The sequence below is a fragment of the Somniosus microcephalus genome, chromosome 6 (assembly GCF_052327205.1).
Source record: "Somniosus microcephalus isolate GS21.2 chromosome 6, FLI_Smic_1.0, whole genome shotgun sequence".
NCBI lineage: Eukaryota > Metazoa > Chordata > Chondrichthyes > Squaliformes > Somniosidae > Somniosus > Somniosus microcephalus.
In genome coordinates, this window is record NC_140992.1 from 235,893,562 (window position 1) to 235,913,589 (window position 20,028).

The following is a 20,028-nucleotide window of genomic DNA, read 5'->3' on the forward strand; positions in this document are numbered from 1 at the left end:
AAAGCGGAAGCGGGCGCTGGTACAGGGTTTGGCCGCCCCGCTTGGGGCGCTGAAAGTGAATTTCAGCGCTGCCGGTCCCGCTGCGCCACCCGGTGCGGCAGGCTGCTGTACTGCAGGCCTCCCCCTTCTCTTAAGGGGGAGGTGCCTGCAATGGCCGGAGCCCCGTTGAAAGTGCCGGCAAAAGAGCCCAGCACAACGGAGAAGTGCCGGGCTCCACGGAAACCAGCCGACAATGCCGCGGGGGGGGAGGTGGAGGAGGCCGGGGAAGGAGGTGCGGGCAGGCGGCCGCCGAAAAAGCGGCCGGCCGCACCTCCGCTTTAAATAGCGCCTCTAAGGCTGCAGCACGGCCAGGTTTTCATAACGTTGTTAGCGGCCGCTACTGAAGATGGGGATCGGCGTGGTTTCGGGCGGTACCGGGGCGCTGCGCACACCGATGACGTCATCGGTGCCGGCGTAGCGCTACCGGCTTACGCCGATTTAAAGGCCCACCTAATTTCAGCGGCGACGCAACTTCCGGCGCAACCCACTCTTGCGCCCCTAAATGGGCGCAAACCCAAGGGAATTTCTAGGCCTAAATATCTTTCAAAGGGAATGTAATGTGATAAATAAGTCCACATCTGAAGTTCTGACTTGTGCCTATAATATTTGGTTCTATACTTGAAACTGTCAATGTTAATCTATGAAAGACTCCCAACAGGCAGACTGTTCTTAGCTGAAATAAAAACGGAACATGCTGGAAATACTTAGCAGGTCAGGCAGCATCTGTGGAGAGAGAAACAGGGTTAACGTTTCAGGTCGATGACCTTTCTTAGCTGGCTTGCTGAGCCAAGTTGCAAAACATTTCACAAGCAGTGTGCATTTAACAGATGGAATTGAAAGGCATTTACACAGCAAATTACTCTTTTGGAATAATGATAACTTTGCAGTTGTGCAAAGTAGGGACTGGGGAAGGAGCATCTTTCTGATTTAATGCAAAAGCACTTGTTCTGTCCTCTGGACACAGTTGAAATCCAGCTCAGACATGGGTGATAAAAGAAGCACCGTGTCAGCAGCTATCAACAAGAAGAATTTGTTTTGGCAGAGTTTTTGTAGCTGCTGGTATGCATTTTAGTTGAGTCAAAAGGAGCAAATTTGTAATTTGGCACTTTTGGCTGTTTGAAATGTGTGATTAATGTGTAGAGAATTCTGGAACAGTTCTCAATCACTAGTCATAAAGCAAAATATTGTGTGTTCGATATATAATGAAGTGCATCAAAGCCAGCTACAAATCCTGTCCTTCGGAAGAACTTCTGTGAAAATAGGCAATCCTTTGTTTTGATTGTTGTAATGGATTTATTATTTTGTACCCAGTTACAAAAATGTAGCACTGTCACTACCTTACAATTCAATTCTTTGTCCCAATCAGCAGTCAAAAATAGTATGGCATTTTAAGACGGTGCTGCAGGGAATAGAATGAATTTGAGTGAGGAGGAATATGGGTAAAATTGCTGATGGGGAAGAACATGAAATTCCGAAAAGAGCTGATTTTACTTTTTGAATAAAGGAAAGTTCAAGATCGTTTGGGTAGAAATGTGTGATTTGTTGACTAGGAGAGTGACTAATTTGTAATTCTTATGCATCCCCAGAACAAAAGGCGGAAATTGGCATCGAATTCTTTAAACAAATAGATGATGGTTCAATCACTCATGCTATCAAATATGGTAAACCCACCCAAGTCTCGTGCCCACTCTCTGAGTTGTACAATTTTCCTGTGTACTCATCATCTTCAAGTATGAGTTTATTCCAGAAGAATATTATTAGAAAGAGATTAAAATAGTTTGTCATTCTTAAGATTAGTGTGTGAAGTATTCCCATCGATTCAAAACTTATGAAAACCATTATTACCTCTAGTACCTCCAGTTAAGTGACGTCAATGTGATTTACAGGGTTTAAAACATTAAATTAGGTTGGCAAATTAATCTGGAGTTTGATTACAAAATAAAAATGGTCGAAGATGTAACATTCAAATTACAAATATGCAACGGTCAGCTTCCACATGTATGCTGATGACACCCAGCTCGACCTCTACTCCACCTCTCTCGATCCCTCTACTGGTGTTTTTCTCTGTTAAAGGCGCTATATAAATGCAAGTTGTTTGTACATAGTCTTCGGTATATAACAATGAAGTTTGACAGTGTAAGCATAGGATGTTTTAAATAACTTTTCAAAAAAGAGGGTCCCCGAACCTGTTGTTTGTGGGCTATGCAGAGTTGGAATTGGATCTGGTGAAATGTTAAACACATTTAAGTGTATGCTTGTCAGGAATTGAAAAATTGAGTTTTATTTTTACTACAAAAGTTAATAGTAGTATGTTGTTAGGAATATGTAATTTGCATGTGGGTTTGTAAAAGTTAAATGTTTTCTGTTTCTTTTGTAGGTATAATGGAAAAATCTAGCAGCATTGCACTGTTAATACAACACACCAGTGGACAGGACAGTATGATTTCAGATGCTGTTGCAGAATCTCAACCACAAAGCCATGGCTGTACAACAAAGCACAAGTGCGACGGACATCTCTTGAAGCAGATAGCAACTCGTTCATTTGTAGATAGTAAAATTGTATCAAAAATTGAGAGATCAGGCTCGTTAATTCAGGTGATTGAAAAATTGAGCAAGATCGTGGAGAAGGGAAGATCAAAGCAGCGTTCTCTAGCTGGCCAAAAGAGGCCTTATACTCGCGCTTCTGACACAAAAAGTGCAGTGATTGAACACACTGACAGCTGTGAGAGCACAGCCAAAAAACTTGTGGATACAGACCAGGATAATTTACAGCATGACACCTCCGTTAGTCAGACCTATTTTAAGACAGAAGATCTGCCTCAGAGTTGTAACAGAATAGATCTGAAGACTCTTAACTCTGCAGCTAAAACTCAAGCTTCAAAGAGCTTCTATTGTACCACCTGTGACTTTGTTACTGTAGAGCAATCTGTCTACTGTGCCCATATACGTAGCCATAACAACACTGAAACCTACACACGTGAAGAGTGCAACTTAGCTACTACGGTTTCTAAAGATCTTGTAGAACACAAATATTTGCACAAGAAACTCACCCAATACCAGTGCAATTTATGCAAATTCAGTTCACTGACTTTTCCACAGTTAAAGGAGCACTTTGAGCAACATGGAAAGTCAAGTGAGGTGGTATTGATGTGTTCTGAGTGTTGTTTTGTTTCAAAAAAACAAGAGGAACTTGAAGCTCATATTTGGATGCACCTCAAGGATGTACAGATGCAGAGAAAACAGCTGTTGCCACAGATTCAGCAGCAATTAGGGTCAAGTACTACAGGTAGTGTGGACAACAAAGATGTAAAATCAGGAAATGTTGGTTTGGACACTGAACCAGGCCCAAGAAAGTGGTATACATATGACCAGTATGGCATGTATAGGTGTTTGATTTGCAGTTACGCTTGTGATCGCCAGCGAATGTTAAAAACGCATGCATGGAAACATGCTGGTGAAGTAGATTGTTCATACCCAATTTTTGAGGAGGAGTGTGAGCCAGCTACCTCAGCAGTTTCTTCTGCAGGTCTCGCAACTCATGAGGACGAACCAATAATTGTTTTTTCACCAACAAGTAAATCAGAAAGTGTGCACTGCACTGGTTCAAATCAATTGCAGTTTTGTAGTGTGGCTCCAGTTACTGTAATGGACTCATTGGATAGCAAGCCCTCACCATCTGATACTACTGTGAAAGATTCTGCTATTACCCACTTAAAAGCACCCAGTCCTACAGTAGTGGAAATGATTGAGGAGGAGCCTCTGGTACTGGATTGTGAACAGGAAAGCACAATTTCAGATAGCCTTCTTTCCTCTGCACAGAAGATCATTAACTGCAGTTCTAACAAGGCAGGACATGTCAATGTTATAGTGGAGCGTGTCCCAGGAGCTGGAGACGCCGTTCCAGAAAAGCACTTTCTGATGACCCCAGACATTGAAGTTGAGAAGAGACTTATCTCTGAAAAGTCTCACATGATCTATTGTGAAGATTCTTCAGAAATATATCAACAAAGTAACAGTACAGCTGCAGTGGAAGCAGCTGCCTTGGGGTGGAATCCTGAAGAAAGTAATAACGCATTAAAATCTACTGAACCTGTGGCAGTTGATGAAAATGTTCCACCAGCACGGAGGCGAACCAATTCTGAATCTTTGAGGCTTCATTCATTGGCTGCTGAAGCTCTTGTTGCTATGCCAATGAGAGCACCAGAATTAACCAGATCAAGCGTTAAAAACCCTGAGCCTGACACAGGGCAGAGAAGTATGGAAATCGGCCCTTCCATTCCTGTAGATGGCACAAGTAGTGACTTGCAGCTTGATAAGGCTAAATCTGACTTTTCTGAAGTACCAATGAAAATGGGCATCAGCGTGTCACTACTCACCGTGATTGAAAAATTGAGAGAAAGAACTGACCAAAATGCTTCCGATGAAGATATCCTGAAGGAATTACAGGATAATGCACAATGTCAACCTTCAAATGATCTGAATTCACCAAGCAACCTAGTGGAGTATATACCCAACACAGAGCGGCCTTACCGTTGTCGCCTCTGTCACTATAGCAGTGGTAACAAGGGGTACATCAAGCAGCACTTAAGAGTTCATCGGCAACAGCAGCCTTACCAGTGTCCAATCTGTGATCACATTGCTGCTGATAGCAATAGTCTGGAGAGTCATATGATAAACCACTGCAAGACTAGGATGTATCACTGCAAACGGTGCAGTGAAGCATTTTATTATAAGGTAAACTGACTATTTAAATAGTTTCACGATTTAGATATGTCACACTTAATGTGTATGTATAGAAACTAAAATACTACCACAGCCATTTGTTAAAATGGCTTTGCATATCAGTCAAGTTCATTGATAGAGTAAAGCATTCTCAAAGATGTTAAATTGTTTATGGATTGCAATCATTTGTAAATTTGGGACACTTATTTAAAATTTTAAGATTAAAGAGCTACTTTCTAACTATATTTAACAGTATTTTAGGTACTTGTGAATTCAGAGGCTCAATCAGGCTTTGCTTTCTAAAAAAAAACTTCTTGACCATTATTTTGAAGATTGTGGATTTAACATTGTAAAGTAGCTTTATGCCTTTCTGAGCAATTATTTCCGTTTTGACTTCAAAATGTGTAATATTTTCACTTGGATTAAAATTTTAAAGTACCTTGCTATTGAGTCTTTAAATTCCATCCAAATGTCTGCTTTCAAATGTGTTTTCTTTGTCTCGTGATCCGTGACTGTATACTATATATAAGCGTTACTAAACTGTTTTCTATGAAGTGAAAAATTAGCGCTTTTAATTTTGGTTCTTGTAGGTTGGTGTTTGTTAGATTCATTCAGTGCAAATGTGTGGCTCATTGATTTTTTGACATTCTGGGCATCTTTCTGACAGAGTCAACTTCGGAACCATGAGCGTGAACAACATAGTCTCTCCGACATTTCCTTGACAGTGGGAACAAATGATGAAAATACTGACCATAGTAGAGGAGGGGAAACTGGAAGCATGCAAGAGGGTAATGTGAATATTTAGATGTGTGCATTCTTATATGCAAAAAGTGTCGCTAATTAAACATTTGTATTTAAACAAGGTAAGTCCTTTGCGCATTACATAAAATACCTTAAATATGCTGAATTGGGTTTTTTTTTGCTATTAGATTTGCATGTTCTAGGCACAAAAGTTAGTTGTAGTTATAGTAGCGTTTGATGCCATTTGGAGCAAGCCTTCAACATAAAATGAATGCTAAACTTTACAGCTATATACTGTTGATACCTGAGTGTGTTTCCTCTTTACAGAGGTACCTGGCTTAGATAATTGGGTTTCACTTGGACCTGAAGGTGAAATTAAGAGGCTTTGGGGAAGAAATTCATTATCGCCCAGGAATGGGCGCTAACTTCTGAAAAGTTTGAGATTTAGTGCCAGGCGCTAATGAATCTCGCTGCACGCAAAATTCAGTGTCATCACTCAAAGAAAGGATGGGAGCGCTAAATCAAGTGCTAATGACCTAGCTCAGTGGCGTTCGACTCAAAGCGCCAAGCAATTTCAGGTGCAGTCTAATCGCTAGTCATCATTGCCACAGGCTCTTTCCAGTTTTTCAAGGGATGGTTCAGTCATGCTGCAGAACCTCATTCTCAGCATTGCTGGTTCTGCAGCTGTCTCAACAAGCATCAGAAGGCCAAGGAGAAGGGACATTGAAGGAGGTGTCATTATGGCAGATTAGCAGCCCAGGGAGAGAGCTTGCAGATTCTGCGACCAGGCATTGGAGGAGTTGGTCTTCGCTGTGGAGAGACGGAGGGCAGTGCTGTATCCGGCAAGTGACAGGAGGCCCTCGCCGCAAGTCTTCCGCGTCATGTGCGGGGAGGTAGCCCAGCCGGTCTCGGGCAGCACTGTGGTCCCCAGGACCCCCACACAGTGCAGGAACAAATTTAACAACCTCACTCGGGTGGTCAGGGTGAGTCAGTGCTTCAACAAATGCCACATACCACCATCTGAACCTCAGTCTGCACACACTGCCTAAAGCACCACACCCCTAGCACTCACCCACCAACAATCTCTACCTACCAACACTCACACCCACATCTCACAGCTTGCACACAATGACAGCTATTCAACTATTGCAGGCACATCTCCCAAACACACTCACACACTTTCTCTTGCAGGCCAAGGTCGCTCACAACAGGGAGCAGGAGCGCACAGGCGGGGGACAACCTGACACCCAACCACTTTCTGAGCTGGAGGAAAGAGTGCTGCAAATCGTTGGGTGCCATGTGGTGGGCGCCGTGGCCATCGGTGACGTTGATCCCCTTGGGGACAACAATGGTATGTTCATCCCTACGCCGCCTCCTCGCATCCCACTTCCCCCTCACCACACAAGCCTTTCCCACTTTCCAGCTAATCATGCAGTATGCATGCCTTTCTCCCTTCCTGCCCCCCTCCCCTCACCTTAACCTGACTCTTGTGCCTTTATGCTTTTAGATAATGAGCAAGCAGCTGAGCAGCCTGTCCCTGAGGGTACCATAGAGAGCAAGGCAGAAGAAGAGGAGGACGAAGAACACACCACGTCACTGCATGTCTCGCCCGCAGGCACCAGCTCGGATACTGGCAATCCGCATTCTTTAGAGGCTAATATAGTACAGGAAACTTTGTGCTCTCCGGCACCGATGGGACCGAGCTGCTGCCGTTCCCTCAAAACTGCCGTACACTCCAGAGCTAATGTTGAAACATACGGAGATTTTCATTTTCATCTCCGTATGAATCAACAAACCCTGTTGCTTAGCAACAGCCTCTAAACAGTCGGCTAGCGTCTCTAGCTGAAGCTGTTGCTTAGCTACAGACGTTGCAGAGCTTGACTGTTCAAAAAAAGCAAAGAAAAGAAACGAAAAGAATAAAAAACGGCTCCTGATTTTTGCCGGTGGCTCGAGCTTGCCGGACGGTTCGCCTCCGGATAACACACAGTTTCCTGTAGTGGGATCTGCACAAGGTGATGCACCGGGGACAAGTGGGCTGCAACAAGGCCAGGGGAAAGGGTAGCTCAGGAGTCAGCTCCCCGGAGGGCGAGTTTGCGCGAGTTCTGTTGCACAGGACTCGGATGAGGACCTCAATGGGGAGGCCTTTAGAAGAAGGGTGATGGACATGCACATGGAGATGATAGGTGCAATGGCAAGGGTGCTTGTGAGCCTCTCGGCAATGGTAAGGAGCGTGCAGGAGTCCACCTCCAACATGGCACAGAGCTCTGCGCACACCATGGAGCCCATCATTTGCAGTCTGCCAAGGATGGTGGACTCCCAGAGAGACCGTGGTGATCCAGACCTTATGTCGCGTGTGATGGGCGATGTCGCAGCTTCTATTGCAGCACAGGTGGAAGCCACACAACGTCTTGGTGCTGTAATGCAGTCTATGCTTGGTGCCATCAATTCTCAGACTGCTCTCATGCAATCTCAGCTTGATGCCATGCAAGCCCTGACTGCTGCCATCATGGCTGGGTCGACCACCATCTACCGGGGCTTTCACGGTGTCGCAGCAGGCCAGCAATCTGTGCTCCAGCAGATTGGTAGTGATGCGGAGGTGCTGTCCCGAGGGAATGCCAGTGTGTCTGGAGCAGAAAGCTGCTGGCCTCTTTCAGGATGACAGCATTCCTGCTCTCACCACTGGCGCTCCGCCATTGCCCTTGTCGCTGCCTGTCATCCAGCCAGCCCAGACTGCTGATGCCCATGCTAAGGTAGTGCAGTCTACAGCCGGGCCTTGCAGGCCCAGAGCTGGTCGAGGGCGTCCTGCAAGGCCAGCTGAAGTCTCCCACATGGACACTCAACAGCCTTCCACCCGCCGTGCTTCAGCCACTGGCCAACACTTCGTAGGAGCACTAGAATAGGCAAAGGCACTGTAACGAGGGGCACTAAGGGTTTGCACAAGGGTGAATAGCTAATGTTGTAAATATGTGTTCACTGATTTTTGATAAGTTTATTAATTGGCTTTGGATGATTTTGTGGTGTCTCTCATTTCAGCTTTGCTCTGTGATATGGCCTGCGACAGGGATGGGATGTGGTGAGCAACAGGGATCTGGGTTTAATTTATTGGAACCTCAGCCTGATGGGGCGGTCACGGACCACCCTTCCAGAAGGCCGATTGAGTGGCTGCCTTCTCCCTCGCTCCTGTTCCTCCTCCTCATCTTCCTCTTTGTCCTCGTCCTCATCTTCCTCTTTGTCCTCGTCCTCCTCCTCCTCTCCCTCTTCCTCCTCCTGAGGTGGTCCCGTAATCCCTGGTGACAAGGGCTGGGCCCTCATGATGACCAAGTGGTGGCACATGCAGCAGACCACCATGAAATAAGACACCCACTCCAGCGAGAACTGGAGGGCTCTTCCCGAGCGGTCAAGGCAGCTTAAGCACTCCGATGGTCTGCTCGATGATGCTCCTGGTGGCAGCATGGCTCTCATTAAGAGTGCTGAGCAGGAGTGCTGGGGTTGCGGAGGGGAGTCATGAGCCAGGTGGAGAGCTGTTGGTCCCTGTCTCCGACTAGCCAGCTGCGAGCTTGACGTGGTGACTGGAAGAGTGCTGGCACATCGGTCTGGCGCATGATGAAGGCATAGTGGCTGCTGCCAGGATAGCGGGCATTCACATTGAGGATTCGCTGTCTGTGGTCGCACTGAGAGCGCCGTGGTCTACCTGATCTGAGGCTCGAAGTCTAGTTGCAGGAGGTGGCAGAGTTCGGTGACCACATCTTTGCTGAAGTGGAGCCTTCTAATGCACTGCTGCTCGCATAATTGGAGGTAGGAGAAGTGCTCTCGGAATACCCTCGGCGGGTAAGGCCTCCTGTTGAGAGCCCTGAAGGCCCCCCTCCTCCCTCTGGCCATATCTTGCAATCTTTCTTGCTCCCTCCGCAGTAGATCCTGGAGGGCGAGGTCGACTGCCAGTACAGCCCCCATTAACGTAACTGTTGGAAATTTTGTCAGAATAAATGTAACATTTTTAGTAGCCACAATACTGATACTAAAGAACCTTCAAATGACTATGCAAGTTCGCAAACTGAGGAAGCAGTGAAACAGCACTAACCTGACGGCTGTGACTGATCCCTTTAAATAGCGCCCCTGGAGCCGCCATCCGCCTGCTTCACGCCTCCTCTTCCTGTCGTTGTCAGGGCAAGGCGCTAAGGCAGGGGGCGATAATCAATTTGGCAGATCGGGCGCTGAGTGAGCGTTGCACGCTCACTGACATCACGATCTGCCTGGCACTATAGCCCTAGGCACTGTTAGTGGCGGCGCTAAGGGGCGACTGGATTTGGCGTGCGGCGCTGGAATAGCCTAGCACCCGGCGTTTTCATTAGCGCCCACGCCAGGCGCTAACGGGAGGTGCTAGCTAACCAAATTTCACCCCCTTTATTTCTGAAGACAGATGGCCTGCTTTCTAATCGGGCATCTGTCCTTTCAGTGCACAATGATTGGTTGGAAAAAGGTGCAGATGAAGTAAGTTACCACTGCAAAGTTCTTAGCTGGCCTTGTTTCAACAGTGACAGCCTTTCCTAGCTTATGTCAACAACATATCTGCCCCTTTTAACAATTGGTTTGCCCAGGCTTCATCTCGCGGTGTTGCACAGACTCCTGCCCAGCAGAATTAATGTGAGGGGTATTTTAGCCCCCCGACGATGGGCAGGGGAAGTGTTAAAATTATGAAACCTGACCCCCCCCCCCCCCCCCCGCCCCAACCCGCCGCAAGTGCACCCACTTCTGGTTTAACTGGGGCAGGTTTGGGGTTGTCCAAGTTACCTGCACTGGAGAGACCGGTCAGTGATTTTACTACGTTAAATGTGGCTGCATTCCTCAGATTTTGGCAGTACTTCCCAGGGCTTGGGCAACTCGGCTGCCGAAGGGACGCGGGAACTGCCAGATCCAGCAGCGAAGTGCTTTTCCAGCACTATTTATGGGCCAGAAGGAGCAGGAGTGCTTCCCCCACTCGGCCCTTCAAGCAAACCTGCAGTGATATGCCTCCCGCGCTCGGCCACACCCCCACCCACACCATGCGATCGGCCCAAACCCCCCCCCCCCCCTCCCCCAACACCGTGTGCTTGGCTGACCCCCCCCCCCCCAACACCACACGACTGGCTGCCCCTCCCCCGCCTCAAACACCACACGGTCGGCCAACCACCTCCCACGATCCCTACCAGATGCAAAATTCAGGTCAATATTAGACTTATTGTGAGCTCACAAGGGATAAAATGTGCTGGTGATGGAATTTCAGATTCTGTCAGTTTATATTGCAGTCCAGTAATTTTGTTGAATTAAAGGCAACAAGGACTGCTACAGGAGCTTCTGTAATCGGCAATGATCGCTGTCCTCTGAATAATTGTGATCTGTGGCCATGTGGTCTCAAGCTCCCGTTCCAGTTCAGGTAGAGCCATGTACTATGCATTTAAGAAATATCAAATCCCTATATTAACTATGCTTAGGCCAGTACAGAATTCAATTTTCCAAAAACACGCATATGTTCTAAACTTAGCACGGTTGAAAGAGTGAAATGTCTTGCTCAAGCAATGAAGAGTGGTTACTTGTTTCAGGATAAACATTTGGTGTACGTGCCTCAGCTATGGACTTCAGTATGCTATGACGGTGCTGTTGCAGGCAGCTGAGCACGAGTGAGCCACAAATGATTTTGCAGCCACTGATGGAGTAATGGCTTCAATATTTTGACAGTCTGATTAGAGACCCATCTCCATTTACAAAAAGCAGTATCATAACCTTTTTCATGTCTTATGGAAGAGCATTGGTTTCCCAGGCTTTACTAAGTGGCTGTGGAGTTGATTGATAGCTTTGTGGCCAACTACATTTTTTAATAGTTCCACTGAGATTTCTCACAATCTGGGAGCCATACAAGGTTTCTATTTTGTTGACAGCTTTCTCTGTTTCCTCCATATATGCGGGTCTGTCTGAATGTTGGAATAGACACTTGGCGGTTTGGTTCTGTGAAGGAGGGCTGAGACAGTTACACTGATAATTAAGATTCACACAATCAACAAGCAGCTACATTGTCATTTAAATTTCTTTATCTTTAACTGCTTGCCAACTAAACTACAGGTGACTATTATGAATAAAGGTTATGGTGGCGAGGCTATCCAGCAACGGTAAATTAAAATGGTAGCTTCCATTACTTTCTATCCAAAACTGTTTTCTTTTCAAACATTCTCAGATGATGACCCCTATCTAAAATGATGAGCATTACGATGGACCTCTAGCATCCTGAAATTGACCATTGAGCAATGATGGGCAAGCCTGGTGAAGATTGATATATACGACAATGTCCGCGCTGGCATGAGTTTGTGACAAAATGTGCTGTACCATTGAGATAGACTAACTTTATTTTCTGTAACCTTGCACTTCTCATTAACCCCTTACACTTTTCATTAACCCCCCCCCCCCCCAAAAAAAAAAGTACATGGATACCAGCAAGCACTGACATGGTGTATTGTATGTCCTGTATAAACGCTATTGTATATGCATTAAACAACAAAGATACCTGCATCAAGTGGAAAATCAGTTTTTAAATCTTGGTTATATTGCCTTTTATGGCAATTCTGACTTAATATCCTCAATAACTCTTAATATTAATTCTTTTAACTCCTTTTATCTAGAAATACTGTCAACTCAGAAACTGTACAAGTGCGATGTGTGTGACTACACAAGTTCGACATATGTTGGTGTAAGAAACCACAGGAGAATCCACAACTCTGATAAACCTTACAGGTATTTGCAGTCAAAATTTTGTAAACATACATCTGAACGTATCAGGGCAGATTTTCATAGAATGATACAGCACAGAAGGAGGCCATTCAGCCCATGCTGCCTGTGCTGGCTCTTTGAAAGAGCTATCCAACTAGTCCCACTTCCCCGCTCTTTCCCCCTAGCCCATGCCAGTTTTTCCCTTCAAGTATTTATCCAATTCCCTATTGAAAGTTACTATTGAATCTGCTTCCACCACCCTTTCAGGCAGTGCAGTCCAGATCACAACAACTCGCTGTGTAAAAAAATGTTTCCTTATGTCGCCTCTGATTCTTTTGCCAATCACCTTAAATCTGTGTCCTCTGGTTACTGGCCCTTCTGCTGCTGGAAACAGTTTCTCCTTATTTACTCTATCAAAACCATTCATGATTTTGAACTCTATCAAATTTCCTCTTAACCTTCTCTGCACTAAGAACAACCCCAGCTTCTCCAGTCTCTCTACATAACCAAAATCCCTCATCCCTGGTACCATTCTAGTAAATCTCTTCCACACCTCTCCAAGGCCTTGACATCCTTCGTAAAGTGTGGTTCCCAAAATTGAACACACTACTCCAGCTGAGGCCTAACCAGTGCTTTATACAGTTTCAGTATAACTTCCTTGCGTTTGTACTCTATGCCTCTATTAATAAAGCCAAGGATCCCATATACTTTTTTAAAAGCTGCCTCAACTTGGCCTGCCATCTTCAAAGATTTGCATACATACAACCCAGGTCTCTCTGTTCCTGCACCCCCTTTAAAATTGTATCATTTTAGTTTATATTTGCCTCTCCTCATTCTTCCTACCAAAATGTATCACTTCACACTTTTCTGCGTTAAATTTCATCTGCCATGTGTCTGCCCATTTCATCAGTCTGCCTATGTCCTCCTGAAGTCTGTTGTTATCCTCCTCATTGTTCACTGCTTTTCTGAATTTCGTGTCCTCTACAGATTTTGAAATTATATCCTGTATAACCAAGTCCAGGTCATTAATATATATCAAAAAGAGCAGTGGTCCTAATACCAACCCCTGGGGAACACCGCTGTATAAGAACATAAGAAGTAGGAGCAGGAGTAAGCCATACGGCCCCTCAGGCCTGCTCCGCCATTCAATAGGATCATGGCTGATCCGAACCTAGACTCACGTCCACTTCCCTGCCCGCTCCCCGTAACCCCTAATTCCCTTATCAGCTAGGAAACTGTCTATCTCCGTTTTAAATTTATTTAATGTCGCAGCTTCCACAGCTCTCTGAGGTAGCAAATTCCATAGATTTACTACCCTCTGAGTGAAGAAGTTTCTCATCTCAGTTTTGAAAGGGCAGCCCCTTATTCTAAGATTATGCCCTCTAGTTCTAGTCTCACCCATCAGTGGAAACATCCTCACCGCATCCACCCGATCAAGCCCCCTCACAATCTTATATGGTTCGATAAGATCGCCTCTCATTCTTCTGAATTCCAATGAGTAGAGGCCCAACCTACTCAACCTTTCCTCATAAGTCAACCCCCTCATCTCCGGAATCAACCGAGTGAACCTTCTCTGAACTGCCTCGAGAGCAAGTATAACTTTTCTTAAATATGGAAACCAAAACTGTACACAGTATTCCAGGTGTGGCCTCACCAGTACCCTGTCTAACTGAAGCAAGACTTCCCTGCTTTTATACTCCATCCCCCTTGCAATAAAAGCCAAGATTCCATTGGCCTTCCTGATCACCTGCTGTACCTGCATACTAACCTTCTGTGTTTCATGCACCAGGACCCCCAGATCCCTTTGTACTATAGCACTTTGCAGTTTCTCTCCATTTAGATAATAACTTGCTCTTTGATTTTTTCTGCCAAAGTGCATAACCTCACACTTTCCAACATTATATTCCATCTGCCAAATTTCTGCCCACTCACTTAGCCTGTCTATGTCCTCCTCACTCACTGCTTTCCCTCCCATCTTTGTATCGTTGGCAAACTTGGATATGTTGCACTTGGTCCCTTCCTCCAAATCGTTAATATAGATTGTAAAGAGTTGGGGTCCCAGCACTGACCCCTGTGGAACACCACTAGTTACTGATTGCCAACCCGAGAATGAACCATTTATCCCAACTCTCTGTTTTCTGTTAGATAGCCAATCTTCCACCCATGCCAGTATATTACCCCCAATCCCGTGATTTTTTATCTTGTGCAATAATCTTTTGTGTGGCACCTTGTCAAATGCCTTTTGGAAGTCCAAATACACCACATCCACTGGTTCCCCTTTATCCACCCTGTTTGTTACGTCCTCAAAGAATTCGAGCAAATTTGTCAAACATAACTTCCCCTTCATAAAACCATGCTGACTCTGTCCGATTAAATTATGCTTATCCAAATGTCCTGTTACTGCTTCCTTAATAATGGACTCCAACATTTTACCAACCACAGATGTTAGGCTAACTGGTCTATAGTTTCCAGCCTTTTGTCTACCTCCCTTTTTAAATAAGGGCGTTACATTAGCAGTTTTCCAATCTGCTGGGACCTTTCCTGAATCCAGGGAGTTTTGGAAAATTATCACCAATGCATCCGCAATCCCTACCACTACTTCTCTCAAGACCCTAGGATGTAAGCCATCAGGTCCTTCCAGTCTGAAAAACAACCGTTCACCGCTACTTTCTGCTTTTTGTCCCTTAGTCAATTTTGTATCTACACTGCCACTGTTCCTTTAATCCTATGGACTTCAAGTTGCTAACCTTTTTTCTGAAAAAGTAACGGCATGTGAACGACGCACGCTGTTATTAATGTGCAAATCGGCCAGCAACTTGTAGCGAGGAAGAGATACTCTGTGAATCACCGCAAGTTGCTGGCTGATTTACGCCACTCCGCCGTTATCTTCGCTTAAACGGTATCTTGCGCTTAACCTCCCCATGATTTTCATGAAGTTACTGCATTTGCACGTTGGTTGTCCATTAAATTCACCACAGAAAGTTAAGTTTAGTCATTAACAGCAGTAAGTACCCTTTTAACGATGTGATAATTATAAATGACTGCCCAATTATAAATGCGTGGCTGAAAGAGTGGTTTGGGAGGCAGGGGTTTCGCTTCATGGGCCACTGGCACCAGTACTGGGGAACGAGGGACCTGTTCTGTTGGGACGGGCTCCACTTAAACCGGGCTGGAATCAGCGTCCTGGCAAATCGAATAACTAGGGCAGTAGACAGGGCTTTAAAATAATGAAGGGGAGGTGGGAGAATGCAGGAAAGAGTAAATTTAAAATCAACAAGGGAAATGTCAAGGCTCTGGAATAGAGCAGAATTTGGGGTAAAAAATAAGCAGAGTGGGTCAAGAAGGGACAGAGAAAGTAACAAAGGTAATAAGACATCAGTGACTAAGGTGTCATCAGGGGTAAATAAGAGTCAAAGCTAAAGGCACTATATCTGAATGATCAGATAGAAATTAATAGGTTTGATCTAATAGCCATTACAGAGACATGGGCCCTGATTTTCCCCCAGCCGTCGGGCGGGTTTTCAGGCGTGTGGGCGGGGAAAATTGCAAAAACAGGGGGTCGCGACCCCCCCCCCCCGCCTGATTCCCCGCCCCATCCGACTTTCGGACCGCTGTTTCTCTCCGACCCGAATCAGTCCCGCCCGCCGCTGGCGGGATTGGCCATCGGGACCCTAATCAGCAATTATTGCCATGTTTAATGCCATTTTAAGGGGCCCTTGTTATTTTCAAGGGTTTCCCACGCTAAACACGCCTGCGGGGAATCCCGGGGATGAAACCTGGTGTGAAGCATCCCGGCTTGCGTGCTCTCAGCTGCAGGTCATTCAGGAAAGCTGAGATCTAATCGGAGAGCATTTGTATGTTGAAGGACCTTGTTGTTGCAGGCTTGGGGCTACTTGTTCAAGGCTTAGGCACAGCTGTGGAAGGTTGGAGCCTCACACACTTCTCTAATGTGAGCTCCTGGGAAGCCCCTCTCGCCACCCTCACTCAGCGCTTCCTCAGCGAAGACATCTACCAGAAGCATGGGACGCCTTTTTTTCCTTCCCTTCTTGCCATTAGAGGATCTCCAGCAGCAGAGGCGGCAGCAGCAGAATCAGGAACAGCAGGATCAGCAACAGGAGCACCAGGCTGCTGCTCACTCACCTGAAGCTGCACAGGCCAGAAGGGGCCAGCGCTTGGAAGTGGCTTGAGAGCACCTTGCTGCGCATTAGGGGGCCATGGGGACCCGTATCTGCACTGGCAGTCCTACTCAGAAGGACTTCCATGAAGGTCTGGTTTCTCTGTTCAATAGATGGCCATCGCTCCTCAAGAGATGTCATTCTATTCAGAACACTCACCATGTTTTCCATACCCTGGCGACTTATCTCCTCCATGGAGGTTGCCAGCCTTTCCATGGTGATGCGTTCATGCGCTAATTACTCCACAAAGGCTCTGCTCATGGTCGCTATGGACTCCTCCATTCGCTCCACACTCACAGCGACCCTGGAGACAAAACCTGCCAGAGACTCCTGCATCTGTGCATGGAAATCCATCACCTCTTCTCTTGCGGATGGACCCAGAGGCAGAGGGTCGACATGCAGCGCAGCTGAGCTGAGCTGGCAGAGTCCTGCGCCCTCCGACGAGGACTCGCCACTGCTGTCCCTGTCTCCAGAATCTGCTGAGGCTCACTTGTGAGCTGTGAAACACCAGGTGACAACACTACTCTATGTCCCGAAGGTCCCCAGAGGTGTGAGTGTCTGGGCTGGTGCTGGGTGCGCTTACTTCTGCTGACGCTGCGCCCTCAGAGGTTGGAGCTTCCTCAGAGGAGTCTGGCTGCACAGCCTCTTCCTCCTCCACAGTGGGGACGGGGGCTCTGGATGGTCCTGTGGGGGAATAGAGGAAGGAGTTAGAGATGTGATGCCAAGGTTACATGCACATTGGAGTTGGCAGATGTTCATAAGTCCAAATGATGTAGCTTCAGAATCATAACAACGACTCATGCTATGTCAATGAGAGAGATGGCAACTATTATGTCACCAGCTTGCGGGACTGCCCCTGTCTCTCCTTCCCCAACTTCCTCGGCCACATCAGCCCCAACAATTTCCAGCACTCTTTCCTCCCAGGGGGTCGGGTGGGCCTCCTCCAGTCCTGGCTCGCTCTCTCCTGTTGTGAGTTTTCTTTTCCTGCAGTGAGGGAGACAAGTGGAGTTTGAGTGAGAAGGAAGGAGTGAGTGTAGAGATTGCATAGAATAGATACTTAGAGGGAGACAAAGATGGTGTGAGGCTGCAAGACCAAGGGCCCTCCCTGTGTGTTGTCAGCTGTGTTCAAAGCATCAGAGTGAGAGGGAGTGTGAGGGCTGCATGGTGGAATAGTTATGTGAATGTGAGCAGAGAGAGAGATGAAATTGGTAAGGGTGCATGGATGTGACTGTGAAGTGGGATGTGGAGGACGAGAGTGCTAAAGCTGAGTGCTGGTGGGGAAAGGCAATGGGGATCAGGCTGAGGGTGTTGGAAACTTCATTCTTACTTTTCCTGTACGGTGAAGGTCATGGAATCGTTTCCGACACTGTATCCAGGTTCTTCTGGTGACTCCCAGCGAGTTGACATCTGCTGACACCTGCATCCATGCAGCCTTGGTCTCAGTGGGAGGCCTCTTCCTGCCTGACCTAGGGAAGAGGACCTCCCTGTGGGCCCTAACCCCATCCAGTAATGCCTGCAGTGACGCTTCGTCGAATTTGGAGGCAGCTCGGGGTCTGGCACTGGCCACAGCTGCTGCAGGCTCCTCTGCCATCCTGTATGGTTCGTTTGGAAGCCAACAGAGGAAGCAATGCTTGCTGTGGACCTTGAAAGCACCACGAATGATGACATCATACTGTGGGGCTTTCTGACTGAAAATAGTCAATTAGCAAGGGTTCCCACACGCTGGAAATGAATTGGCCAATTGAGGGAAAATTGCGTGCAGCTGGCTGACCCATTTAGATTCGGGTCGGAACCCGACAATTCTCCGCACCTTCGGGAAAATCGGGGCCATGGTTGCAAAGTGACCAAGGTTGGGAACTAAATATTCCAGGATACTTAAATTTAGAAGAGCTAGGCAAAATGGAAAAGGAGGATGGGTAGCCCTGATAATAAAGGATCTTGGCTCGGAAAAGCAAGAAGTAGAATCAGTTTGGGTGGAGCTAAGAAACAGCAAGGGGCAGAAAACATTGGTGGGAGTTGCTTATAGGCCCCCAAACAGTAGTTGTAATGTAGGGCAGAGTATAATTCAGGAAATTAGGGGAGCATGTAATGAGGGTAATACAGTAATCATGGGGGACTTTAATCTACATATAGACTGAGCAAACCAAATTTGCAGTAATAGTGTGGAGGACAAGTTCATGGAATGTATACAAGATAGTTTTCTAGATCAGTATGTTGAGGGAACCAACTAGGGAACAGGTTATTTTAGATCTAGTACAGGAAACTTTGTTATATCCGGCACCGACGGGACCGAGCTGTCGGACATACAAAGTTAATGTTGAAGCATACGGAGGTTTTCATCTCCGTATCTGACAACAAACACTGTTGCTTAGCAACAGCTTGTAAACAGTCGGCCCGTACCTTGGAAGCGTCTCTGTAGCTTAGCAACAGCTTCAGAGAGACTTTCCAGAGCCTGACTGTTGAAAACAAAGCCACAAGAAGAAAAAAAACCTAACAAAACGGCTCCTGATTTCTGCTGGTAGATCGAGGTTTCTAGACATACAACCTCCGGATAAACCAAAGTTTCCTGTATTGTGCAATAAGAAAGGGTTAATTAATAACATTGTAATAAAAGTGCCTTTAGGAAAGAGTGACCATAATATGATAGAATTTTATCTTGAGTTTGAAAGTGATTTAGTTAATTCCGAAACTAGGGTCTTCAATCTAAACAAAGCAAACTACGTAGGTATGAGGGGCTAGTTGGCTAAGGAAGATTGGGAAACTACATTAAAAGGTATGGTGGTAGACAAGCAATGGCTAGCATTTAAAGAATTAATACATCATTTACAACAAATATACATTCCTTTAAGGCACAAAAATCTCACAGGAAAAGTGGTCCAACCGTGGCTAACGAGAAGTTAAAGATAGTATTAAATCAAAGGAAGAGGCTTATAATGTTGCCAAAAAAAAGTAGCAAGCCTGAGGATTGGTAGGATTTTAGAATTCAGCAAAGGAGGACCAAAAAATTGATGAGGAAAGAGAAAAAAGAATATGAGAGTAAATTATCAAGAGACATAAAAACAGATTGTAAATGTTTCTATAGATATGTAAATAGGAAGAGATTAGTAAAAGTAAACATGGAGGCAGAGGCAGGAGAAATTATAATCTATCTATATATATAAAAGGATATGTCTCTCTGGCTCTCTGTCTGTCTCTCTGGCCGGCTATACAATCAAAAGTTATAGAGCGTACCTGCACATATGTTATATCAAAAGAAAGCTCATCATTAGGGGACTCTTGTAGGCGTATTTACTTTTTGCTCGGACAAAAATTGTGCCGACGGTATCCAAAAAACGTTCAAAATTCCTCTCATTATCCGCTCATTTGCATCGAGTGGGGGCGGGTTCATTGTGTGCGCGGGCGGGCCATCCTACAGTTGAGTGACGTGATGATTGACCAATCCTACAGTTCAGTGACCTGACGGTTGACCAATCGGTGCGTGTGTGGGCAGGCCTTATCATTCTGACCCGAGGTGAGTCGCCGTCATCTTGATTCCAAACTTTTCATTTCTTTTTCCCACTTTCTGCGTGTTTCTTTTCAAATCTACATTTCCAGCAAAAAAAAAAGTTGCTTTTAA

The 20,028-nt window shown here is 46.0% G+C and overlaps 1 protein-coding gene across 1 annotated transcript in view; it reads left to right on the plus strand.

The window, feature by feature from the left end:
* The window catches only part of znf507 (zinc finger protein 507), a 60,960-nt gene that overhangs the window by 26,471 nt on the left and 14,461 nt on the right, over positions 1 to 20,028 (plus strand). The window contains exons 2-4 of the mRNA XM_085991567.1: positions 2,417 to 4,773; positions 5,429 to 5,549; positions 12,150 to 12,261. Coding sequence (XP_085847693.1) covers positions 2,422 to 4,773; positions 5,429 to 5,549; positions 12,150 to 12,261 — 2,585 coding nt within the window. The 5' untranslated portion in view covers positions 2,417 to 2,421. The remainder of the gene's footprint in view (positions 1 to 2,416; positions 4,774 to 5,428; positions 5,550 to 12,149; positions 12,262 to 20,028) is intronic.